Source organism: Mesocricetus auratus, unplaced genomic scaffold (assembly GCF_017639785.1).
Source record: "Mesocricetus auratus isolate SY011 unplaced genomic scaffold, BCM_Maur_2.0 Super-Scaffold_100027, whole genome shotgun sequence".
NCBI classification, from domain to species: Eukaryota; Metazoa; Chordata; class Mammalia; order Rodentia; family Cricetidae; genus Mesocricetus; species Mesocricetus auratus.
In genome coordinates, this window is record NW_024429208.1 from 9,694,355 (window position 1) to 9,720,801 (window position 26,447).

At 48.7% G+C, this 26,447-nt stretch overlaps 1 protein-coding gene and 1 long non-coding RNA gene across 12 annotated transcripts in view; one reads left to right on the forward strand and one right to left on the reverse strand.

Annotated features, from left to right (window-relative positions):
* The window catches only part of Pcbp3 (poly(rC) binding protein 3), a 184,112-nt gene that overhangs the window by 151,872 nt on the left and 5,793 nt on the right, over positions 1-26,447 (forward strand). For 3 of the 11 annotated variants that reach the window (XM_040732084.1, XM_013113992.3, XM_013113991.3), the window contains 6 exons: positions 6,512-6,643; positions 7,779-7,907; positions 10,514-10,657; positions 13,545-13,586; positions 24,184-24,262; positions 24,912-24,971. In XM_040732084.1, coding sequence (XP_040588018.1) covers positions 6,512-6,643; positions 7,779-7,907; positions 10,514-10,657; positions 13,545-13,586; positions 24,184-24,262; positions 24,912-24,971 — 586 coding nt within the window. The remainder of the gene's footprint in view (positions 1-6,511; positions 6,644-7,778; positions 7,908-10,513; positions 10,658-13,544; positions 13,587-24,183; positions 24,263-24,911; positions 24,972-26,447) is intronic. The other 8 variants (XM_040732085.1, XM_013113993.3, XM_021227511.2 and 5 more) reach the window with 7 other exon arrangements.
* LOC110341000 lies at positions 19,989-21,593 on the reverse strand. The gene is made up of 2 exons (XR_005871273.1): positions 21,244-21,593; positions 19,989-20,761 (listed from the first exon to the last, which is right to left on the reverse strand). It is a non-coding gene; the product is annotated as an uncharacterized LOC110341000 (long non-coding RNA).

Genomic DNA, 26,447 nt, shown 5'->3' on the forward strand with positions numbered 1-26,447 from the left:
TTCAGTCCCAGAATAACAGAATGTAGTCACAACAGCATAGATGCTTCCATGACCAGCCTGCAGGAAGTCTAGAGTAAGCTACCATCTAGTGCTCTTCTGCCAGTGGGTGGGGACAGTCCACCAGACATAGGGTTCAGATGCCATTAGTCACTTCTGCCAGAAGCAGTTAGGACTCAAGCAGTCTTTTCTCCTACAAAGCCTGTCACAGGGTGGGGGTTCTGCTCTGGTGGTTCTCTGGGCAGTGGGCTACTGACTAGCATAAGAGTACTGAGTGATTAGGTGGCCTTGCCATGGTATATCTGACATGAGGGTTTGAAGAGTTAAGGGTCTGTATCCAGACAAGTCTCAGGATCCTTTCCTGCAGTGCCTGAGAACCAGTCGGAGACAATGGAACCAATGATGTCTGGCAGAGACACCTGGAAGCCAGGAAAGAGTGGCTTCTCAGGACAGGTCTGGATGAGGCTCCATCAGCAGCGTCAGGACTTGGATTTGCAGTCTCTTTTGTTGCTACATAAAGGGTTTAGAATGACCTGATTGATAAACTGTCATGATTGCTTCCTTAGAAGGAAGGTAAACTAGTCAAGGCATTGATGACCATGTAGGGCCCGATGTCTGTCACTATGTGTGGGAACACCACTGATGTAGTTCCCTAGGTCTCACAGGATGAAACCAGATTCACCAGTTTTATCTTGGAATAGTGGAAGCCCAGAAGAGCGAGGGTTACAGCTACAGTTTGGGGTAATCTAAGAATGGTATTAGAATAAGCATGTTCTATCCTGTTTTCCTAGAGATGAGGGAGGAAGGCATATTACGAGTGGATGAGAAGAGGAATGATACACTCACTGGTCAGCTTTCTATCAGTGTAATGGACCTGAGTGATCTACTTGTAAAGCAAAATGTATTCTTTATGTTCACAGTCCTAGGGTTTGTAGCCTATGGTGAGGCAGGTCTGCTGCTTTTCGGCTTCTGGTGGAAGTGGGCCATACGTTATGGTGGGAGCACATGGCATAGAAAAACCATTCACCTCATGGCCAGGACCCCACAGTACCCTGTGACAGCATAACTCTGATGAGCTAAAGTCTCCACAAGGCCCTACTAAGTTCCTACTACCTCCCAATAGTCTCACCTTGGGACTAGGCCCTTAACACATGGGCATTCGGAGGACATCACCAGTGAAGTTTCACTCTTAGCTGGTCATCTTACAATACAGAATACATTCAGCCTAACTCCCAGAACGTAACTAATACAACATTTATCCGAAGCTCAAAGAAGACAAAGGCAAAGGTGCTGTGAACCCTTACAAAAATCACCAAACAAGTTACATACTCAAGATAAAATGGCACAGTGTAGTCATTCCCATTCTAACCATTTCAGAAGGAAGGAATTGGCAGGAAATTGGGAACTGGACCAAAGGAAGCACACAAACACACAAAACAAAAACCCCAGCAGGGCAAGCATTAATCATGTAGTTATATGCCTGGCATCCAGAGCTTACTATGGTAGGGCATGAATAACAAAATACTAGGAGTAACAAAATACTAGGACAGTGTCATGGTTGGTGTTTTGTTTTTTGCCTGTCTGTTTTTGTCAAGTGGGAACCTCAACTTAGAAAAATGCCTCTCAAATTGGTCTGTAGGCAAGTCTGCAGGGCATTTTCTTGATTTGATTGGTGGACCCAGATCATTGTGGGTGGTGCCATCCCTGGGCTGGTGGCCCTGAGTTGTATAAGAAAACAGGCTGAGCAAGCCATGCAAGGTAGCACTCCTCTATGGCCCCTGCCTCGACTTCCCCCAGTGATGGAGTTAGAAGCTGGAGCAGACCCTTCCTCCCCAGGTTTCTTGTGGTCGTGGTGTTTATCACAGCAATAGAAAATTAGCTAAGGCAGACCGGAACTATTACATACTGCCTGGGCTCCCAGACTTTCCTTTGAAAGTTTGATGGAAACCTCCCTGACCCTACAGTTCTTTCATTTTCCTGCCTACAAAACCAGCCACACGGATAACAAACCTCAGTGACTTCTGCCAGCACGAGCAGTGAGGGGCCCCTTATGTTGCCACACACGGTGCTCAGGGTTTTTTTGCTGTAGCTGGGAAGAGATCACAGGTGGGCACAAAGCTTCAGGTGCCGAGCCTCCAGCAGCTTCCGTGTCCTTCACCGCCTGACATCTGTAACCAGAGGCAGCGGTCAGCTAGAAGCAGAAACAAGTGGCTAGCTTTGGTGTCACAGTCCTCCTCTGATGGACCACAGGGATTAGGACACTTAACCCTACAAAGTCCCCATGTCAGCTTCAGGTGTGAGGACCTTTGGCTATTGGCAGTGTTGGCGTTCTCAGCCTGGGTCTGAGGTCCCATGGCCCTGAAGACTTGACAGTTCTCTGGAAGTCTTTTGATAATCGGTTCCTGCAGGTTCTCTTCTCTGCCCACCCACTCTCCCCATGGCCCCATCTCCTCTTTTATGTCTCCTTGCTTCTTCCTTCCCTGGTCATTCCCAAACTTCAGCTGCCTCTTCAGTTATCAGTGGCTGTTGACAAGCCTTGGGGTACACAAGGATGGCATTCAGGAGCCAGGATGCAGCTGCAGCCCCTACTGCTGCTCTGGAACCAGAATCCTTGGAGGGTTGTTCAGGAACTATGCCCTGGGTGCAGTTGGGATCACTTAGTCACAGGCATCCCTTCCTCATAGGGAACAGACAAGAAACTAAGGTAGTAAGCAAATGGCTACACTGATGGACTGGGCAAATGCAAGCCAGTGGGTGCTGCTAGTGGGCGAGTCCCAGGCCTCTGCAAGTGGTTGCAGGCATTTAGCTCTGAGAAACCAGCACCCAGGGCTCAGGAACAAGGCACCTGTCAAAAAATCGGGTGTTTAGGAACTTAGCACCAAAGAGTATTGTGTCTGTGTGTGGTTTGGGGCAGCACTACACTGTGGCAGGTTCAAATGTCACTCATGGCATCTAAAGTTATCGAGTTGCTGAGTGATTCAAATGGTGTCTTTGAGACTGGGTTTGTGTGAAGCCCACTGGATCAAACCAGTGCTTCTCCAGCCACAAAGCCAAAGCTGAAGGCCAGCATTTGTTCGGTTGTCAAGCTCTGCTGTCTTCACTGCTTCCTTCTTTGTATTAGTAACTTAGACTAGGCAAGGGCGGCTAGTGGTGAGAAGTCTTCACTGGACCTGATGTTCTAACACCAGGGGAGGTAATGCAGGAGCCTCTCCGCTGAGTCCCTGAGTAAGCCTGAGCTGTCTGCTCAGGAACCTGTAACAAGGTGTTTGGACCAATCACAATCATTTGTTGTGGATCCAATTTGTTTTGGATCAATCAGTTTTTAAGGTTTGTATTTGGAACTAATCATAGCCTTACCACTAATGATAATAGAATATTACCTCCCCAGGGAGACTGCACCCCCTCTGGCAAGTTACAAGGACTTTCTCAGGGTTTGTGATCACAAAAGGTCTGCTCCAACTATTCAAACAACCTTGGCTAGGACTACTCCTTCAGGAACCAGGGCAATCAGCTGTAGTCTCTTGCATTCATGGTCTCGAGGTGTGTGTGTGTTCAGATGGCTGGTGCAGATATAAGGGTAGCTAGCTGTTTGACTGATAGTTCTTTTTGCTCAAGACAGCTCAGATAGCAAGAGAAGTCCAATAGCTTCTAATTAGTGATAGACATTAAAAAGAATGCTTGCAATAAACTTGTAGAACTTATCATTAATACTAGCAGTAACTAAAACAGTTTAGAAGGTGCTTTTTAAACCTGCCCTGTATCTGGGGATGTTGAATCACATATTCACTTTTTTTTTGTCACTTGGACACAACTTCATGGCTTCCAATTACACTCTGCCCTGGAAAGTATCTGAGACAAATTTGCGCTTACACACCTCTGAGCCCATGCTGACTGTTATATTTCTTCCAGGTATCTTTGCTGTTCAAAGAACTTGACTTTGATTTTTGTGGTCACCCTTTTCTGTGCTGTTGAGCATACTACTTCTCTGGAAAAATTAGAGAGTTTTCAAATCCTCCTATTTGTTTTCCTCTCTTCAGTACTAGGAAATCGAGCCTGGCAAGCACTCCATGACTGAGTTGCACCTAACCTGCCCTTTAGTCGTACTGCTGACTCTCACTGTAAATCTGGTTAAGAGCAGCCAGTGTTACCCATGCTGTCTCGTGACTGCTGTGTTCCCTTGAAATTTCATAGCCTTTAGTCTAATTCCTAGTGGAGTCTGTCAGTGTGGCCTTCTCCATCCACCCTGATGCCCACCAGAATCATGGTGAAGCTCCAACTCAGTCATCCCGTGCCATTTCTAGACTGGTTCTCCAAACCCTGCCGTAAAACAGTTCTAAAGCCTCTGTGTAATATCACCACTCCTTGCTGGCCAGTTTTCCATTTCAGTCTTAACTACTGAAGATAAATCCACTTACAAAGAAAAGGCTTATCCTGGCTCATAGATTTGGAGGGTTCACGCCACAATTCAATGTAACCATTACTTTTTAGGACCCGGGTTGTTGGGGTTTCATCATAACATGGCAGGAACATGTGATATAGCAAAACCTTTCACCCTATAGCCAAGATGCAAATAAAAGGAGAAGGAAGAGGCTGAAATCCCACACTTCAAGGACACGCCCTCAATGATACGAAAGCCGCCCACTAAGCCCCACCTCCTAGAGTTCCATTGCCTCCTAGTTTACTTTTCTTGTTGCTGTGGTAAAATATCTGAGGAAAGCAACTAAAGGCAGGAAGGGTTATTTTGGCTTATAAGGCAAGAGCACGTCCATCATGGCAGAGGCGGCAAAGAGGAGGCACCTGGTCCCGGTACAGCTACAGTCAAAGAAGAGATGGCTGCTGCTATCACAGTCACGTTCTTCTTTCTGTTCAGTCTGAGACTACACCCTGGCGGTGCTCACATTGAGTGAGTCTTCTCACCTCAATGAAGCTAACCTAGACACCTCCTCCAGACACACCTAGACTTTGTGTCTTAGTGATTCTCGATCCTGTCAAGTTGACCATCAAAATTAACCCTCACATCTCCTAAAAGCAACACAGGCTGGAGGCCAAGCCTTTAACACGTGCACCTTTGGGGGACATTCCAGATGGAAACCATAGCAGATGAATTACCTAAGGATATTGGGATGCCATCTCGGGAGGGGACAGTCCACCCTTCACAATTCCTAGCTTACAGTGGTTGTCTGTTTAGCTCTCTGTTGCTGATCCCAGAGGATCTCGAGGTCTTCTGGAGTGACTTTTCTACTCTGTGGGGTACCGGGTTGTGGTCTGAGCTGTGAAACATGGAGAAGGCTTAAAGCATCAGGACCCATGTAGTTTCATTGCTGCATTTTTGTTAAGTGTCTGAATGGTCCCTTCTGTGAGGCCCCAGAGCAGCTTTTCATAAGGAGACAGCTCCTCCTGGTGGAAGGCTTTTAAGAGGCCTGGGGAGCAGCCTCAGCCTGGAGGTGGTAGACAGGGCAGCCTGAGTCCTTGCGTAGTATGTTGTCATCTTTGCCTGTCAGCATGGAAGCCCTAAACTCAGACTGATCAATCACAAGAAATAAGTATCTGTAAGCAGAGGGCACTATGGCCACAGAATTGGTTTATTTGTCTTGGGCCTAAGGATCTCAGGGCATCCTGGAAACTTGGTTTTGTTCTATGTCAGGATCAAGCTGAGAACCTCACACATTCTAAGTACATGCTGTCACTGAGCTACACCCCAAGCCCTGACAGTGCTGAGAATTTTAATTGCCACGAATCCCTCCAGCTTCCCAGAACACTGTGGTAATGAGGCAGTGTTAGTAATGGGTAACTACCTCCAGGGTTCTTAAGTACTGGCTCCTGTAAAGCGTGTGCCCTGACATTTGGTGTAAAAGTTGGTATGCTCCCAAACTAAATAAAACCAAGCCATTTTTAGCAACTGCTATGAGATGCTTCGTTACCTCCTGAAACACACACGTAGTAGCTAAAACACCCTCAATCCAGGAGACAGGACACCATGTGTAAACCCCACTGGGAGTGGTTCACAGGGTCCAGCCAAGTCTTAACCTTGTCATTTCTTCCATCCTTTTTTGCTAGAAAAGTGACACATGGTCTGAAAATGCCCTCATCTGTCGCTTGTAGTCTCTAATGTTTTCAAATACTAGCTAGTCTTTTCCAGTTGATGACAACATAGCACATATCAATCACACCAAAGCCACCATAGGGATGAAAGTCCACCATAGTTGGCAACCAAAACCAGCCCCCAGGCTGAGGGCAACCAGAAGAAAAGCTCAATGCCAGGAGAGTGGGTTTAGATGCAGAGCTGCCCAGCGGGCACAGAGGCCCCTGGGTGCTGTGCCTGGATAGAGGCTGGGTCCAGGACAAGAGGAAATGGAGAGATAGGAACAAGGTGTTTGCGGCGCTGGGTGGAGCAGGAAGTTAGCCACTGTCCCGGGTACAACAGATGAAGTCTGTGCAGAATCAGTGACCCACTCGGAGCCACACCGCTGTGCTCACTGGTATGAATCTAACATGCCTGTTTTCTCCTCCCTAGGACATCATTAATTCCATGAGCAACAGCCCTGCCACCAGCAAGCCCCCAGTGACATTGCGATTAGTGGTCCCTGCCAGCCAGTGCGGGTCCCTGATTGGGAAAGGCGGCTCTAAGATCAAGGAAATCCGGGAGGTACTGCCCATCCTTATTGCATGTCTTCCACACAGTGTAAGTGTACGCACTGATCCTGCAGAGCCTGGTGGCTCAAAGCTGGTGTGCAAACGTGCCAGACAATCCAAGTCACCTGTGGAGAGCGTTGCCACATTCACATGTACACACAGTAACCTGTCCCAGGAGTAGCCTTGCCTTGCCAAGGACAAGAAAAAGGATGGGGGTGGAGGTCCTTGGACAGGCAGGCTATAGCATCCAAGTTCTCTGACTCTGGGCACACTCTTCCTGAGACTGCCCTTTTGTCCATCTCCATCAGCTCCTACGTCCAGGGATGGCACTAATGGAGTCTGAACCTGACTAGGTTTGACATTGAAAACATGTTTCTTCAAGGAAGATCAAGTCTCTCTCTCTCTCTCTCTCTCTCTCTCTCTCTCTCTCTCTCTCTCCCCCCCTCTCTCTCTCTCTCTCTCTCTCTTTTGTTTTTTGAGATAGGGTTTCTCTGTGTAACAACCCTGGGTGTCCTGTAACTATCTGTAGATCAGGCTGACCTCAAACTCACGGAGATCCACCTATCTTTATCTCCCGATTGCTGGCATTAAAGGTGTGCACCACCATGCTGGTCTAAAACCGTGTCTTAAGCAGGAGGGAAACCACCCCTTCTTGATGCCTTTCTGCTCTCTTCTGTGACTTAGAAGGTGCCAGCCAGGTTCACCATGTGTATGATTCCCTAACATTGTCACTAAGGTTTGTGTGCCTTACTTGTCCTGAGGAGTCAAGTAGTTACTTGAGGTCCCGGGCCCAGGCTTCCTGGCCTCCATGTGACCTACTTCCATGGAGGAAGAATTCTTGGTGTTGGAAAGAACACTCCTATTTCCCTATAGACATTCCTCTACAGATTCAGAGCCTCCCATCTAGGACGCTGGCTGAGACGGTGGCTCTTTTCCAGGAAGTCATAGCTCCCTAAGAGGTGTGCAGAGGCAGGATCAAAGGAGAGAGGGCAGGAAAATGACATCCGGGTGGTAAGATGTTGGAGGGCTCTGTTTCTATGTAATGAATGATTTTCATGATGCGGACCACCCTGGATGCATCCCCACGAGTTGGAGGTGCTGTTCTGCCCACCGTCTGCCGTTCTCCTTCCAATGGCCCTTCTCTGCAGTCCACAGGTGCTCAGGTCCAGGTGGCAGGTGACATGCTGCCCAACTCTACAGAGCGGGCAGTGACTATCTCAGGGACCCCAGATGCCATCATCCAGTGTGTGAAGCAGATCTGTGTGGTCATGCTGGAGGTACAGTATGAACATCGTGGGCCACACATGCCACTGCCTGCTTTGCTCAATGCCAAGCTCACTCTCCGTGTGACATTCTAACTTTGTCACTCTTGTGCCTCAGTTGACCTGAGGATTCTTGTAGTCACTTGGGGTGTGGGGGGATCAGACATCAAGAACAGGCAGATCACAGGGGTGGACTGAAGGGACATCCTAAAAGTGTCACCTAATGGTAGTCTGTGGCCATTGTCTGCATGGGAGGCAGATGGGGGCAGATCATGAGGTGTCAGCCTTGGAAGGGGTAACCACTCTGCCCAGACAGAGACAGGGGTGGTGAAGGTTAAGAGGAAGTCTCCTGCCTGTCAGGCCATCCAGCACAACGGGCCTATAGATCTGCAGACTTCAAGAGAACTGCTATCCCATGCTCAGCGTAGGACTTGGACAGACCCTGGAAAACACAATGTGAAGAGAATGCTGTGGGGGAAAAAACAGAGCCACCGGATAGGAGCCCCTTAAGTTCCGGTCACGGGTGGAGCAGAATTCACAGCAGCTCCTGTGTTGTGGTCTTCCTTCAAGATACTTCTGTGACCTTCCCCAAACAGGACCTTTCACTGTTTGGAGCACTGCTGACCTCTGCCCTCCCATGGCCTGAGCTGAGGCCACTACCACGTCTCCACAGAACTAACTCCACTCACCAGCTGCTGTGTCATCTGCGCTGTGTAACTGTCATGGTCAAACCTCACATTTAACTCTTTTCAAAGGTTTGCATAGTTTTCCCTAAGGAACACTTTCTGAAGTTAATGGTATTTTTCACAGTGTTATTCTCATGCAGTTTTCCCCACACACTGATCAGGGTGATAGGATGGTCCAATCACAGGAGCCCAGAGGCTGAGGGTCATGGCTAAGGACTTTGTGCTGTCATCTGCCCTAAGCAGTGAGAAACACATGCTGAGCTCAGGGCCAGCCTTGGAGTGATGGTAGCGGTTCTGCAGTGGACATCGGGGCCAGCTGCCCACTGCTCAGGACAGCATATGAGTCCTTGTCAGAAGTCCCTAGAAGACTTCCGGCTAAAGAGAGTAGGGCCACTCTGGGGCTGTTGTGTGAGAGAAACCATGGCCACACATGCACCTGTGGATGTCAGCAGCAGAGGCTGACCTAAAAGGGATGCCCTATTCTCCTTTGCATGACGCAGTTTGCAGAAGACCCCTCTCCAGGAAGGAAGACATCACAGTGAAAACAGCCTCATCTCCACCCGAAGAACAGCTCAGAAAAGGCAAAAGATGGATCTTAGACCCTACTTGTCAATCAAGGCCTTTCACAAAAAGCAGTGCCCGCAGCAGATGTACTTGGGTGAAGTCTGCAAAGAAAGCAAGTGTTGCCTTGATGGACCTCATGCCTCACAACTCTGGTGCATCCTGCACCCATGAGAACAGCCTGCGTGCCTTGCCTATCTGGGCATGTTGATGGTCTTAGCCCAGAAAGTCACAGTTCTATGGGTGGGTAAAATGAAACTGGACCTTCTGCGCTGGCACGGGAGCTCCTGTGTTGGGAGGGAAGCAGCCTGGAGCACAGGTGATGAGGATGCCAGGATCCGGAGTGGCAGAAACAATGTAGCAGCTACAGTTGATGCTGGACACACTGCAGCTCTTGGCATAATCTTGTACCACAGACCTGGGGTCTGTCTGGGAAGCCTCAGCAAGGCAAGTTTGCACAGAGACTCTTGGAAGAATTTTTCAGGACCCCAGCAATGGGGAATATGGGTATTCCCAGGGGCCCTCTCAGACTGTCCTTCACCCATTACTGTAAGATCCAGGGTAAGGAATGTTCCAAGGTCACACCCTCAGAAGCTGTGGCCCTTATCCCTGCAGGGATGGCCTGTGGGATAGTTACTTGTCACCTGCTAAAAGCTAAGAGGAGACACCTATATTCTGGACACAAGGGTAATCAAGGAAAACTCCACTGACATCATCATTGTGGAATCTCATTGGGCCTCTGCAAGCCACCTAAGTTTTCACTGGTGAAATGGAATGAATGATCCTAAGCTGCTCTATTGACCACTGCTATAGGAGAGACAGAGGACTTGGGTTGCTAGACATAGTTCTCAATGTCAGTTTGCTCGAGGCTGGCTTTTTCCAGGGACTTGGGTGTTTAACCAAAGGATGCAAGCTGCCCCTACTGTTACATACTGTTGCATCCCCATGGGGACCATACCAGGAGGAAAGGGTGGCAGCAGGCAGAGAGGCATAGCCCATGGGGTCCCTTTTCCAGCAAGCAGGTGGTCCACCTGTCATGACAGTCTGTGGAACCCTGCTCCTGCCCAGCTGGCTGTGGGCACTATTAAGGACAAGTAGCAAACAGTGCAAGCCGGGAAAAGGAATGCCTATCCCAAGGAAGGAAGCAATGAAGATGTCAAATTCAGCCTGCCTCCGTGTGTTGGGGGCAGGGTCATCTCCTTCTGATGTCCCTGGATGTGCCCTCCCCTCACTGTTGTGGCCCGTGGAGACTGCTGGCCATATCTGAAAGGCTGGGGGGGGGGATCCCATGGAGGGGTGGGCGTGGGAAGGCAGCCCAAGGCCACCAGCAAAGTTGTTCTAACCATTCTCTCCCTCTCCTGTCCCTTTTCCTAGTCCCCACCGAAAGGTGCCACCATTCCCTACCGCCCAAAGCCCGCCTCCACCCCTGTCATTTTTGCAGGTGGTCAGGTAAGAGCCGACCCGCTCGCGGCCTCCACTGCCAACCTCAGCCTCTTACTGCAGCACCCGCCGCTGCCCGTTAGTGCACTCAGGTTTTCTCGCCTTCTCACGTGCACGTCTCCCACCCCACGATGGACACAGAGCTCTCTGGCTCACACCAGGCAGTGGGCGGGGCCCGGGGAGGCACAACTGCGGCTCACAGCTACATCCATCAGGCACATTCCTCTGTGGATGTTTCTGGACAGCTTAGGTAGTTAATGTACAGAAACATTCCGGGTGACCATGGCTTGTGTTTGAATCCTCTAAGGCTATGGGAACCAGGGTACCATTTTCCTGAAGCATTTATACCCAGGGAATGTCAGGCACACCCTTGTGAGGAGATGAATGACCTCAGGCTATCCCGTGTTGCACTGTGGCTGGGATCCATCCCTTGTCTGCCTGAGTAGACATCCGTACAGGCAGAGAGCTCACATTTACAAACCTGTCTTTGAGGATCTAATGGCCAGCATCTGTTTCCTGGAGAAGGGGGATGGGAGGGGTGACGGAACATGTTTATAAGCAGCACTGGCAAGGAGGAGAGTAAGACAGGAGAAGGCCCTGTTATGGTTTCCTTACATGCTCCAAAACTCAGGTGCCCACCTTAGGTCCATGAGACCCATCCACACAGGTGACTTAACACGGACAGCCAGGGGTCTGCCCAGAAGAGCTCTGTGTCCTGTCGGCTGCGATGTGTGTCTTTGTTCAAGGGAGAATTAAGTCAGAGGCTCCCCATAGGTGACCCAGCTGGCAGAATAGACACAGGGTTCTACTTTAGTATTCAAAAAAAAAGGCATAGAAAACTTATGAAGGAGTCTAACTATATCTTTCTGGGGTACAACAACAGCATGGGTAGCATGTGTGGGTCAGACCTATTGCCCCCATCTCCCTCCCTACCCCCTATTTTACACGTAAGTGTGCATGTGCATGCATGACTGCACACACACACAGTCTCCTGACTCAGCTCTGCCCCGTTGTTGGCAGACTCGTGTGCTCTAATACATACCCAGCATGTGACACATTCCACTATACACAGGTCTTGCCAGCCTCATAGCCACTGTGGCTTGGGGCAGTACTTTGGACCACGATGGCATCTGAGATCCTGTCACACAGCCCCCATTGCCAAGCCCATCAAAGCTCTGTCTCCATTGTTCTCCCCAGATTCATTGCTAGCTGATGGGTCAGTAATCAGTGTGAACTAACTCTCTGTCAAATCCACAACAGCCCCATAGAATGAAATAAGGAATTTTATTCTGAAGGCCCCTATGCAAATGAATGGCATGGAGTCGCAGGTCCAATTCCAAGGACAGAACCACTACAGGAGGGATCATGACCAGGATTACTGGGCCCCACTCACCTATAAAACAGTCAATAGAACCCTCTATCCGGTCACAGCAGTGAAGGTTATCACAACAGGGGTAACCTCGTAAAGTCCACCACCATTTCCTTGGGACTGTCTGGTCTGGCCTTGATTGCCTTGGTTATACATAGAGAACAGACTCATATGGGAGTCATCCTGCCAGGAGGCAGTCTAATAGGAAAGCCCAAATACAAACTCAGAAGTAAAGATAGACCCAGAGAAGGCTGCCTAAGTGTCTGACACTTCAGGTAGGGCAGTCGACTCTGAAGCAACGGTTACACACTGAGACATGTGACAACCACACAAAGGGAGTAAAAGCAGGTAGACGCTAGCCACGAATCACCAGTTACCTAGGCTGACTCCTGGGTTCAGCTCAGACATACAAGGCTGGGAGAACAGCGGTCCTGGCCAGGATGATAGCTTGTCCCTTCCTCAGGTGATGCTCCCTCTGGGAATACCTGGGAGGTCATTCCTGGCAGAGGCTTTCTAAAAGCCAGGACTGTGTCCCAGTCCCATTCCTACAGAGCAGTGACCTGTCCCTTATTTCTCTTCCTCTGCTATCATGGCCAGGCCATCCTAGCACAAACTTGGTTCTTTGCTGGAACTGTGTCTATTTCAAAGCTGCCCTATGGCTGGGTCCTTGTTAGGTGGTCACATGGCTTTGAGCTCCTGAGTTTGGTTGTGACAAGAACTCTTAGCACGTTTTAAAAAAATTGTGGGAGGGTCTGGGCCCATAGAGGTGACCCATGATCCCCTGAGGTAACCCTCTCAGATGCCCAGAGACCCCAAGGGTGGTCACAGGTCTAGACCAACCAGGTGATGGAAGCCATGTCCTTCCGTGTGAGCCTCCACCAGGGTGGTACACCACTGCCCGAAGCCAGACAGTTGTCTGTCGTCTTGTCCTCCTCCCTTAGCTGTGCTGTCTGTCTGTTGTCTGAAGGGACTGTTGAGGGCTCTGCTGTCCCTAGCGCTCAGGGTGGCGCTGGGTAGGAGCTGAAGGCTGGGTGGTCGCTTGCTTGGCAGGGGAAATGATGGCCCAAATGAGCCTTGGGGACACCACGCTGTCCTCAGACAGGTATTCCCTATTTGAAGAGACTGTAAAATTTGGTAATAAAAACAAATTATGTCATTCCTATGATTGATTTAGAACCATTTGTTAGTATAGCTTTGGCAAAGCTTGTTCTGGACACTTTTAAAACTTCTGTTTTCATTTGATTTTCTTGGGGGCTAGATCTGGCCCCAGTGTAATTGCTCTGATGGCTGATAATCAGTGACCCTCTGACTGGGGGCATTAAGTGGGCCATCTGGAGGTTTCCAATGTTAACAGAGGAAATCTGTTAGGAACAGTAGCTGGCCATAGCTCAGGGAGGGGGCAGTTCCCAGGACTCACCAGTTGTAATTGAGGACCACCTCAATCTTAATCAAGCAAGGATGTGTGGAGATGTACATTGATGGAGAACACTGTCCCCAGATGGTTCTTATACTAGGGCAGGTCACCAGTGGCTTACAAGCTGAGGTCCCACCACATCCCAAGCTGACTGTCTCTCTCTCTCTCACTCTCTTCTCCAGGCCTACACAATCCAGGGACAGTACGCCATCCCCCACCCAGATGTGAGTCTTCACTCTCTCTCTCTCTCCTAGCCTTCTCTTCATTATTGTGTACCTTCCTGCATGTCGCTGTCAATTGCTACTAATATTAATATTACACAATAATATTAATCCGTTTTCTCCGTGTCTGACGTCTGTTGTATCCATATGACCTTGGATATCTTTTTAACCTCTTAGCACTAATTATTGCTTGTGTTGAGGACTTGGCCTGATGTCAAATTGCTGCAGTCCAGGGCTTCCCTCCCCACACAAAGGCCTTTTGCGATCCTACCTACCCCACAACATGGGTACTGCATGCTGTCCTGGCAGAGTGTAGCTTACCATCTGTGGCCAGGGCGGGTCAGGTGACATTCTCAGAACTATTCTGTGAAGGTGTCCTAAAGGGGCCGTTAAATGTACCTGGACAAGTCAAACATGCCCTTTAAAGAGCCCAAATGGAAGCATGGATTTTTACCCATGTACAAGGCCTAAGTGCTCAGAGCCAAAAAAAAAAAAAAAGGCTTTCCCTTCTTCTATAGCTAGTAAGATGCCAAACGTGGAAGTGGACTCCTGGGCTTGAACCTTCGCCTCTCTAGCTGGACCTATCACCTGTTCTTTGGCCTAGGTCTGTTCAGGTGTTTCCTGGTGGCTCAACAGTATGGATGTATGGTCTGTATCTGAAGGATTAAAAACCTCCCTAGGGAGCTGTGGGGACAGAGAGGGAGCCTTGGCCTGCCTCTTGACTCACCTCCCATGGACAACTGAGTACAAAAGAGGCAACGGGAGTCACTTGGAATGATGGTGATGCTGAGCCTGTAGGGACCAAGAAATGATGGGCAGCATCCATGAGAGAAGGTCACTCTTAGGGGCTTTAGAGATGCTAGTGGGTGGGGCTATTCTAGGAGATGCTGGGGAAGAGAGTGAGGGGAGAAAGCAGGAGACGGGTGTCCAGCCTCAGTGTTGGCAATTCAACCTGGGACCTCAAGCACGCTAGTCAAGTACTCTACCACATAACTATTTCCAACCTGAGCACCTCTTCTTAACCTAGTGTGAACATTTGCTGGGTTTAGCAACTCCCCTTAGAACATGCCCACGTGTGCACTGCTCAGTGCCCTGAGACACTGGACTGGCCAGAGAACTAGTCATGCTGTCATTCTTATGCAGACTTGGACTTTTGAATGGGATAGGGAAAGATTTGCAGGCAGGGCACAGGGAGTCTTAAGAATTAACTAACACTAAGTATCTGAAATACTGATTTGCTGTTGTTGCATGGTAATTCCTATAGTCAAAAATACATGCTGCCTTTTTTTCCTGTTGGTAAAGCAACACACAAATGATAGGCAAATACGGGATGAAAATCCCTGTCTGGGTATAGTGATATCCACAAGGCCATGTTTGGTGGTCCCTGATTGCAGGTTGGCTGACACTGCTATGTCTGAATTCATAGTATCTCACTCTCAGATCATCATGGCAAATGTGCCCTTGGCTACTTAGACACGAGGCTGTGGCCCTCCAGGTACCACTAGCGCGTTCACCCTGAGCAGACCACACCTGGCTCTGCTCATCCTGTCCTCAGGTAGAAGTACAGCCTATGAACTCATTACAGACAAGGGTGACCATTGTGGGTAGATGACAGAACTGAGTGAAGGGCCAGGAAGTAGCTTCGGATGGCCCAGTGTCCCTGTGGTGCTGAGGCAGGCATTTCTACCTGGAGAAATGCACTCATGCTGGTGCAAACCTGAAAGCTAGGTTGTGGGATTCAGTAAAGCTCTTGAACCAAGGGGAAGCATCAATAGCCCTGCCAGAAGGCTTCTGGAGAACTAGATTCTTTACCCCAGCAAAGCCAGATGTTCGAGGATGACCTGAGGGGGTCTTATGGGGTTTCTGTAGCTGAAGACACTGGAGTTGGTGGAGCATATTTCTGGTCCACCTGATTTACAGACTGGTGAGGCATCCGTGCAAGAGACAGATCATGGCTGGTTTTCCTGGTTGATTTCTGTGTCAGTGTGGTGTTTTACCCTCTCATAGAATTATTGGGATCTCTTAGTGGGTCGTTTATAGATTACTGCAGCTTAATTTAAATTAGTATACAACCATTGCTATTGCCTCCAATGTACTCAATGCTGTAGTGTGGATGTATCTATCTTCTGATATTTGTATATTCAAACCTAATCACCAACGTGTTAGTGTTAGGAGGCGAGATCGCCATGAACTAGTTGGGTCTTTGAGGTTCTGCCTAGTGAACATTTGAAGAGCTGACCCCCCTTATTTCTTCCACCATGTAAGGACATAGCCATAGCATCGGAGATGCCATTCTGGAAAGTGAGCTGGGCCCTTACCACACACAACTTTCTGCCATCTTGATCTTAGACATTTAGCTTCCAAACATGGAAGCAACAAATTTTTGTTGACAATAGCCCATTCTAAGGTATCCCTTAGAACAACAAGAATGATCTAGTATCTTGGCTAATCATCATAAAACAGCTTATCCTATGAATGTTATTCTATTTTTTGACAAGATTGTATGATTTATGTGCAAAAAGTGCAACTTCTAAAGGTGCCTTTCTGTCACATATGAAATTGAAGACCAGATAATCCATATAAAAGACAAAGGAACTGCTCAGTGGTGTGGGTGATGAAGGCCAGAATGATTGTTATCTGGGCCAAATAGTTGGGGAGACTTTTTGAAGTCTTAGAATACAAATATGGCTATGAGGAAATGCTAATCCTTTGTAGTGTAACTGAGTACAGTTTCAACTGCATTGGCAGTTATCATTTAGCTACTTAATTATCTGGCCCACAAATCAGACATGGGAACCATCAGGAGAGCCATCCTTAGATCTGAATTGTCTTGCCCAGATGAGACTATGCACCTTTTCCAGACCCCATTTTAAGCAATGTTTTAAATCGACTCTTATGTAGAAATCACCCACCTGACAACTGTGTCTCCTACAGTTCCTGGGTGCCACTTAGGATAGATTTACTCAGGATTCTGGATGCTTTCTGAGCTCTCAAGATTCCAAGATAAGAGTCCTGAACTGAAGAAACTCTGTGGCACCATGCCCAGCACAGCATAGTACACTCTCTGTACTCAGAGCCTTGTGAAGTGCTCATCTGCCTTTCCTTCCACCCCCTTCTCTCAGATGACCACTCAGCGGCCGTACAAGGTGTCTGCATGCCCATTCCTCTAGGATGGCCTTCATGTCCATTTCTGTAGAATTGCCACTCGGCTTTGGAAAATGACCATCATAGACTGGTTGCTTCCAGTTCTCTGCTCTGTAGCCTTGGAAAGTGTCTAGGAACCTTTGTATCCCATAAGCCTCAGTCAGGTGTGGTTTCAGAAATAAAAAGGGGAAACAGCACCATGTCCTAGGACACAGGAGTGATGCATAAGCTACAAAGAGCCTGGAGAGACAAGTGAGCAATGGGATGGACCGCTTGGTCCCTCATATCTGTTTCTGTCACTTTCCTTGCATCAGTGCAATCACACCAAGGAGGAATCAGTTTCCTCTGGAGAAAAATCACAGATGGTCTCGGTTTACATGGGGCCATGTCCTGATAAAGCCACTGTAAGCTGAAAGTACCCCCTAACATACTACGCATTCCATGTGGGCACTGCCACGCTAGACATCAGCTGCTTACCCTAAGGACTGAAGGACTGCTGGGGAGCTGTAGCTCATTGCTGCTACCCAAAATAAGAGATTATGGATCATCTGTTACTAGTTCATAAAAGGATCAAATTCCCAGTACAGTTTCTTTTGATGCACAAGAGCATCCTAAGTCAGGACTGTCTAGAGTGAACTTCAATGCTACCCTCCCGGGTATGAATCTCTTACCTCATCTTCAGCTCCCAAGTCACTCCCTTACTTAGCATCCCCATTATTTAAAAGAGTACTGAAAGCAAGCAAACATGAAAATGATAGCATGGTGATATTGACAGAGTCCATCTCTGTACTCTAAGCTGACTATCGTGCTAACCTGCACCTCGCACCAACCTGTGAAGTGGACCTCAGGGCCAGCAGTCTCACTTCACAGAAGAAGACAGTCTTAGAGGTCCCTTACAAGGACCACAGAGTGAGTGGGAGAACTGCCATTCCAGTGTGTCTGTAGTAACCATTAAGCATGCTGGGAATGTAAAGCCTCTTTCGTTAGCACATTTTGACATTGTAGAGGCACGTAGCCTGATGCTGCATTGGAAATGCCCTTCATCCTGGCATTTGAGGTGATGGTACCTTCTGAGATAGAATGCCATCATGTGAACAGAGTGGTGATTGCAGGCACTGCAGAATGCTGAACAGCTGCCCCTCCCACCTGTAGGAGTGAGTGAGAATACCTTTACCACTGATAGTGAGGAAGGAGAGAGCTAACAGCACTCCACAGCCACCAGCTGCCACCACGCCATCCTGGAACATGGCTGCTCAATGGGTCCTTTTTGGTTCTACCCACTAGTAGGCAGGGCAACTGCAGTGAACCTCGCAAAACTGAAGGTTCAGGTAGCCTTCGGTTGGCTGAAGCTCTGCCTTTTCTTCCCCTCCCTCATCTCCTTTGTGGACTCTGCACTGCTGAGCTAACCAGAGCCTTGGTTCTGACAACTCCAAGCCCCTATGTGACATATTTCCATAGTAGAACCCTAAGAAGCACTGTTAAAGATGTCAGATCTGATGCGGCGTGGCCCAGAAAACACCAGGATGGAGAGGGATGCCCTGAGAAGTCTCTAAAATCAGTACAAGAAGCCAATCCTCACAGTTAGCTATCCCAGCAAACTCCAAAAGGATAACCAGAAATAACACCATTGTAGAAAGAAACTAAAACTGCTCATTAACATCAAAGGCCAAAGTCAAACCCCAGAGACAACTGAAAGAACAAGAACATAACAAAGGAACAGCAGTGAGAAGTACTTCTTACCAAATCCGGTGTAGTAACAGAAAGTGCTACTGTCTTAATGTCTGACTCAGGGAAAGGACTTCAGTATAGCTGTTTGTAGAAAAACAGAAGCCGCAGGACCACAGTAACAGCCTCCTGGTGCGTGCCATTCAGGAAAAAGAAAATCTACCTGGGAGAAAGCTGAAATTGTAAGGAATGGCGAGCAAAGAAAATAGTAGACATTTGAAACACATGAATCTACAGAATCAGCGTTACAACTATTAGTGCTTTGTAGTTGATAGGATTAGCACACCAGAACTAAATGTATAGAAATCTAAAGCACTCTACTGAGGAGATAGTGTAGCCGTACAAGGTCTAGGCATAAACTCAGTACCAGGGTACAACGAGATAAGCATATACAAGATTAGGATGTGGGTGAGAGGAATTAAAACAATGCTCGGGTCGCTGTACCATCCCACTAGACTCTAGTGACTAGAGGGTTAAGATAGGGGATTGCAAACTTAAATGCCTATGTTGAGCTAAACTTTCAAAGTGACCACTAACAGAAAAAGGAGTAAGCTGCATAACACCAGTGAAAATGGATGAGTTGAAAAGTGAGAAAAAATCCCTAGAAATGCAGGACAAAAAAAATGGCAGAAAATAAAAGAAATAAAAATCATAGTTAACCAAAAAACTCAAAGGCTGTCAGACTATATGTTTTTAAAGCTAAATGGATAAGCAAAATATAAAACTGCAGAAATTTCATTTGTGTTCTTTTAAGAGACACACCCGAAGCATGAGAAGTCCATAATTGAAGAGTAGGGAGAGTTACTGGGAAAATACCCTCTAAAGAAACCTGGCAAGTTTGACAAACACCACAGAGGAGTCACAGCACATTTCCCTCTCAGTGAGTGACAGGTCAAGTGTGTGATATGATTGCCATGCTGAATGCTATGTCCAACACAACTGGAGAATTCCTAGAAATATTTGCAAAATTTGATCATATACCAACCATGAAGCAGATTTCAGAATCTGGGGTCATATAGGCCACACTCTTATCATAAAGCACTAAGTGTAAAATTGATAAGGAAAGGTGGCTTTGAAAAAAAATCCTGCCCTTAGCACTTTTTGGGGGGGGAGCAGGTCTCTCTGACTTCGAGGCTAGGCCAAGCCAGCTCTGGCTACAAAGTGAGACTATGTCCAATGAACAAAAAATACTGCCTTTGTTGTCCAGCGCTCTGGAGGCAGAGACAAGCAGATCCCTGAGTCCAAGACCAGCCTGATCTATAGAGCGAGTTCCAGGACAGGGCTATACAGAGAAACTCTGTCTCAAAAATCCAAGCCAAACCGACCAAACGAAAAACCCTACCTTTGTTTAAAGTTCCAACCAAAAGATCCCACTAAGTGAGGAAATATATTGCATTCAAGGTTAGAAACGTAAGAATTGCAGAGGTACCGGTTCCTCCCAGATTGATGTATAAGTGCAGTGAAAACCCAGACCCCCAGAGACCTTTAGAGGAAATCATTCTGTTTTAAATGTATGAATGAAGGTCTCATCAAAAATCATGATAAAGGAATTTAATTTGTCCTTTTAATACAAAGACTTACTGTAGGGTCACAATAATGAGCACAGAGCAGTTTGGGTCCAAGGAGAAGCTGAAAGCCAGACTGGACTGTTGATCTCTAGACAGCGCAGGGTCTGAAGGTGCTAGGGTGAAGAGGCCCGCCCTGGCCAGCTTTCACTACACTCCCAAAAGAGAAGGGGCCATCTACAAATAGTGGCTAATGGTGAGTCATCCAACAGTGCTTCCTCATGACAACATCCTCATGCATCGCATCAAGAATTCCACAAGAGGAAAGGGGTGGCAGGTTTTTAAAAATGCATAGGAAAATGTCTGTTGTTTCCTGGTCAGAAAAGGGTTTCCTAGAGAAATACAAACATAGACCAGAGTTGGGGGTGGTGATGTAATGTCAGCTTCTCTCAAGAGGAACATCGGAGAGTTCTGTGCGGTAGCAAATCAGCAGCAGCTGACCCTGTTGGAAAACTGGGCAAAAGACACAGCTGTTTCCCCCAGATGCAATGAAGTACAGATTAGTAGGTGTATCTGCCCCTTGGTGATGGGTTCGCTGCCTTCATTTCCTCGTGATTCACTGAGTTGCAAGCTCAAGAGCACTTGAGTATGTCTTGCATCCTCAAGCACCCTTAAAGTGGAAAGAGTCACAGGAGTCCCTGCTCTGTGACAACTTGCCTCTTTCCTTTCTTGCTCCTTCCTGTATGTGCATTTGGCTTACATTTCCAGTTCACCATCCATCAGTGAGGAAAATCAGGGCAGGGACTGAAATAGAAACCATGAAGAATGCTGCTTACTGGCCCGTGGTCAGCTAACTTTGCTATATAACCCAGTCCCGTCTGCCTAGAAATGGTGCTGCCCCGTGGATTGGGCCCTCCCACATCGGTCACCAGTTAAGACAATCTCTTACAGATCTGGCCACAGGCCAGTCTAATCTGGACAGTTCCTCAGTTGAGATTCCCTCCTCACAGGTGACTTCAGGTTGTGTCAAGTTGACAATAAAAGCTAACCAACACAAACTACTCGTTGTCAACTTGACTCAAAAATATCACTTAAGCTATAACCTTTCCTTTCTTGTTCTTCCCAAGATATGTTAATATCAAAATATAGAATACATTACAACTTTTAAAAGTCTCATAGTCTTTAAAGTTTTCAGCAATTTAAAAGTTCACTTTTTTTAAGTATAAAGCCTCTGTGGGGTCCCTATAAAATAAAATACCCCTTCCAAAAAAAGCAAGTTACATTACCTCTTAATCCAATAGGGAAGAACTGGGATAGAAAATCAGATCAAAGCAAAACCAAAATCAACAGTGAAAATCTAAACCTTGTAACTCAGTGTCTGACAGCTGGGACTCATTATTGATCTTTTGGGCAGCCCCACCTCTCCAGCTCTTCTGGTTACTGCTCCGCAAACTGATTTTTACATGGCAAAACTATCAAAATGCAAAAACAGAAGACCTTTCAGCACTTAGTCCTTTAACAGTTGTAGAAACTGAGTTGTAAGGTAGCCTGACGGGAACAGAGCCATACCAAGAAGAGGGTTTTGGCTAACCTCCATTCCCAACAGGTACCACACCTCAGCAGATGCCCACCGAGCACCATCACACACTGGCCTAGTCCTGTCCCTATGACATCACTGCATTATTTGCTAGTGTGACCATATATATAAGTAGGGGAGAGGTCATAGAATCACTAAGCCATGAGAGTCTGGATGTGAGTGGAGCCAGCTTTATTTATAGGTTCCATGGCTTCCCTGCTAGTCAGTGGGTTCTGAAGCCCACCCTGGCTAAACGAGTATCACTGTAAGGCCAGCAGGAGACAAAACCATAGGGCATATGGGCAACTGGAAATCCTTGAGAACTCACGGTGACCACTAGCCCTTGCGGATGGATATATGGACAGTAGCCCATGAACTGCTGTCATCATTCACAGATGAGCTGAGGCCTGGAGTCTCCACAGAGCTGGTCCACACTAGATCCATCAGGCTCGCTCCCTTGGCACTTCGCACATAGGCCCTGCTCCTCATTCCGTTCCCCCGCCATCTTGAACCATGCATTGCTCCATAGTCTCTAGGGATTCAGACATATATGAAGACAGCTCTGTCCTCCGAACACAGAAGCACAGAAACAGTGGATAGGAGCGGAATCCAACTGCTAAAACTCTCTAGGCCTGCAGAGGCATCAACACAAGCCACACCCAACACCTCCGCTAAAGCCCTTTTGCAGATCCAAACAGGGCTGTACCTTCTAGGGTACCTCTCTGTGATCTGTCTGTCAGAAACAATGCCTTCACCAAGGTCCAAGTTGGAGCAGACAGGGTCTTTGGTCCCTCAGGCCCTCCCATGTGGAGCCTCACAGCCCGCCTGGAGGCACAGTGTTATCCTTGAGATGTGGCCTGGTGACAGGTCTTCTGGACATGCTCTCCTGCCTTTTGCCAAGCATCACCACTCGGCATTGATGCAGAGCTAGAATAGACACGGATGTAGGCCATATGGAAACCAAGCTTTGTCTGGCCAGGCAGAGTCACTGATACTGTGCATCACAACAGAGATTAGAGATACTGTTATCAGTCCCTATTGTGGCCGATCATATACCACCTATTCAAGGGACTTATGAGCTGAGTCTGATCTCAAATCACATGTCCCCTAATTTAAACTGTTCTGGTCAAGTTCAGGATGCAGCCAGATCTCCCCTATGCAGGCCAAGACGCCAGTCATCTCAAAGACAAGAAGAGTTACAATTAGGGTGTGTCCATCCATCTGCCATCTTTCTGAGGAGTCAGCCTTGGGAAAGGACAAGTATCCCAGGGCCAAGCCAAGGAAGTTGGCTTTTTGCACAAACCCTAAAGCCTTGGGTTTGTGTGCCAAAGTTCTCTCAGAGATGGCATCCAGAAGCCACAGGCACCCAGCTAACAGGATCAGGAAAGGGACCACCAGCCAGCAAGCATCCAAAGTCATCCTGTAGGCCAACGCCAGTTCCACTTGCCATCCCCAGTCTCTACCGGGCACTGGTCTAAATTTGGAGGGTACTTTGCACCTAGGAACCTAAACACATTAAAGCACCATGGAGAAATCTAGACATACCACAGGATATTGATGACAGCAATGCAGGCCCCTCATTCTGTTTGAGGCACACTCACCAGCCACCAAAATAGAGGTGACAGCTCTATTTCCAGAGTGATCCCACTCGCTAGTCATAGTGTCCTCTGCCACAGTGTCTCACAGTTACCTCCAGCTCTGCTAACTCTGCCTCCTAACTGTGAAGACATCCGGGATCCGGGCCAGACTCCAGAGCCCAAGTGGATGCCATGTAGCTTTGCTAGGACCTGGAAGAAGAGTCAGCCTTCCCTGTAGGTGTGTTGTGCTGTCTGATGGGCCCCTGTCCCTCAGGAAGACAGGCCTGAGGAAGCCCATATCCCCTGTACCAGTGCCCTAGATTCCCAGAAGGGTAGTGTGGTTCATAGCACCCATCCAGTACCCTGCTCCTTTCCTCACAGTGCGGCTAGCCCTAGTCCCCTCTATTTTCTGATACTCTTTATGTTAACTTGAGACTGAGACTCAGATAAAATTAACAGAGGCATCCCATGTTCAAGCCTTGTAAAGCTGCGAGGCTGCTGGGAGCTGAGGTGTGGCCTGTGGGACAGCAGTGAGCAGGACCAATGCTGCCTCCATGAGAGCCTTGTCTTCTCCCTTATGACAGGGCATCTTTCGTTTATGCCCTGTCACCCTACGTAAGTCAAGAAGGTGTTTGCAGGGCAGGCCTGTAGCTCTACCAGCTGCTCCCCAACCCTACTCCCCCGCCCCACACATGGACTTCTTGTGTTAAAATGAGGCCTGCAGGCCAGGTGAGTGGAGCTTAGCACTGATGATTGGCTAGACTGAATCTGCTAGTGTCTTAGGAGCCCAGCTGGCCCTGCTCTCAGAGTCCCAAGGACCACTGTGGCGCCTCCCGTCCTCGCTAGCCTGGTAAGGGATAGGCACAGCTCATTCAGGCTCTTGGCTGCTGGCAGCCAGGCCCATTGGTTCCACCCAGGCCAAGTCCTTGCGTCCTGCTGCAGTGTCTGCCATGTGTCCGCATGGCCCCTCTGAACCTCTCTGTGCAAAGTTCTGTTACTGCCATTTTTAACTTGGTGTGACTTGTACTCGATGACAATAACCTTCTTAGCTCTCGTGTCCCTCCTACCCCCAGCAGTTGACCAAGCTCCACCAGTTGGCCATGCAGCAAACCCCCTTTCCTCCCCTCGGACAGACCAACCCCGCTTTCCCCGGTACGTACCCAGCTGCCCTTTTCTGACCTTTTCTCACCTGGGGACTCGCTTTCTCTTTCCGAGCTCTATGCAGTGCAGGGAGCAGCACAGGTGCTGGCCACGCTCTGAATGCCGAGCCTTGCAGTGTTAACGCGGTGGCTGCACACGCTGAGGCCGGGCGGGTCAGTCTGCCTCCTGTTGTGGGCGACTCACTGCTCCCCGGCTTCTGTGTTCCTGCCTTTTGAGGGTCTTACGTGCATAGCAGTGCTCTGTGTCGCCCACAGTCCATCCCCAGGTGGCTTTTCCTACAAAGGCTTCTACCTGGCTCCGCTTGGAGCACATCCTTTCCCGGATCAACATTCTGACCACAGGAGTGACCTCTGCTTTAGTTGGTTCAGCCCTGCCTAGGATAGCAGTGACAGAAGCCAGCCTGCACTGGGGCCTATGGTAAAGTAATCAGAGGGTCTGGCCACAGCCTGCCCAGGCATCTGCAGCAGGGTGTCCCTCTCACAGAAGCAGAGCCACCCGGTGGCTATGGCCAGTGAAAACACGCTGGCCGTGCACGTCGGCTGCGCATGCACCAATCATATTTTGAGCTTTCCTAGTTGAAGGGACCTTGCTTCTCTCCTTGAGGGCAAACCATTAAACCTCTCTCTTCTTTGCTCTCTAGGAGAAAAGCTGCCTTTACACTCCTCCGAAGAAGCTCAAAATCTGATGGGCCAGTCGTCAGGTAAAACAGACCACAGTGCTGGGCGAGCAGGCCAGGGGACACGTACAGAGGACGAGGGCACCCATACCTGTGACATCTGAGTGGCTAGCGCCCACCCAAGTCGGCTGGCAATAGACAGTTTCCAGGGGCACAGGCTGTGGACTGAGCCATGGGGACCACCCAGGGGCCAGGTGGTGATGGAGCTATTCCATTGTTGGTGAATGGTGGTCTGAGCGTGCCCAGTACAGCCACCCTGTGAACAGCTGGGTGGCCTAAGGCAGTGTTTACCTACATGAGAAGGACCTATCTAAGATGCCACCCATTCTCTGTGCAGTGTGTAGGGTGTATAGTGAGAGCATGGCTGTATGGGATGGTATGTGTTTTTCAAAGATGGGTTTCCCTGGAGATAGGCACAGACTTAGAAGATGGATCTGGGCTGGATGTGTCTACGCTTCCTTCTGGTTTTCATTAAATGCCTGCTCCCAAGACACTACAGGGTGGTGGGGGACTGATGCAGGGACGGGGAGCAGGTGATAGGCTGGGGCTGCGTGTTCCCTGGGTCCTATGAGGGAAATACCACACACGTTACAGCTGTGGGCCACCAAGAGTACACACAGCCAACACTGCAGCCTCCTGGCTGCCACCATGCTTTCGTGTGACAACTTGACCAAGCCCTCGAGACCTGTAACACGAGTCCATGTGCATGTATGTGCACTCACATGGCAGCAGCGGGAAGTGTGTGTACCGAGACAGCCATTAGCTGCATGGCAACATGCAGCTGACCTCAAAGCCTTGTCCTGAGTGCTGGCTTTAAGTGGACACACCCTTATCTACCCACCTTCACTCAGTCAAGTGTCAAATCGGACACATATACCCTGCTGCCCCAGGAACTCCTGGCCAGCCTTGCAATAATACTAGGGAAGCCTTTCAAATGACATTTTACATGTCTCTGCTTCGAGAATGTGTGTAGATTTCTAAATATCCAAATAATTGTGTTAAAAACTATTATTAAAAGAAAGTTAGGGGATAGAAAGTCCAGACGTCAATGTGTAAACAAACCAGCAGACTTGAGATGAATCGGTTTATACAGCACTTTCTTCTGAGCCTAACTGCAGGACACTTGCCATTGGGTCTCCCTCTGGCAGGAGCCACTAGCCATGTGAGACAAGATTGTGAGGAGGCTGTCAGCCCAGGGAGTGGAGCAAGGCCAGAGCGGAAGCAGGGAGAATGAGGGGCACTGTGAGAAGTAGGGGCTCGCTGAGGCTGTTTGAGGAAGGAGCCTGGGTTTCCTGGCTACGTGGGTGAGGGTGGAGGCAGGACAGTAAGAGCGAAGAGTGAGGAGGGGACCAGGGTTCTGGGGTGTCTGAAGGTGTGCAGGGGGACCGTTGCTAGGCCTGGAGGCAGGAGATCAGCTCTGGAACGTGCAGACCTGGGCTGTCTGCTGTTGAAATGGGGTGGCTGTGTGCAGAGGCATGGCCATTGCACCTCCCACCGTGA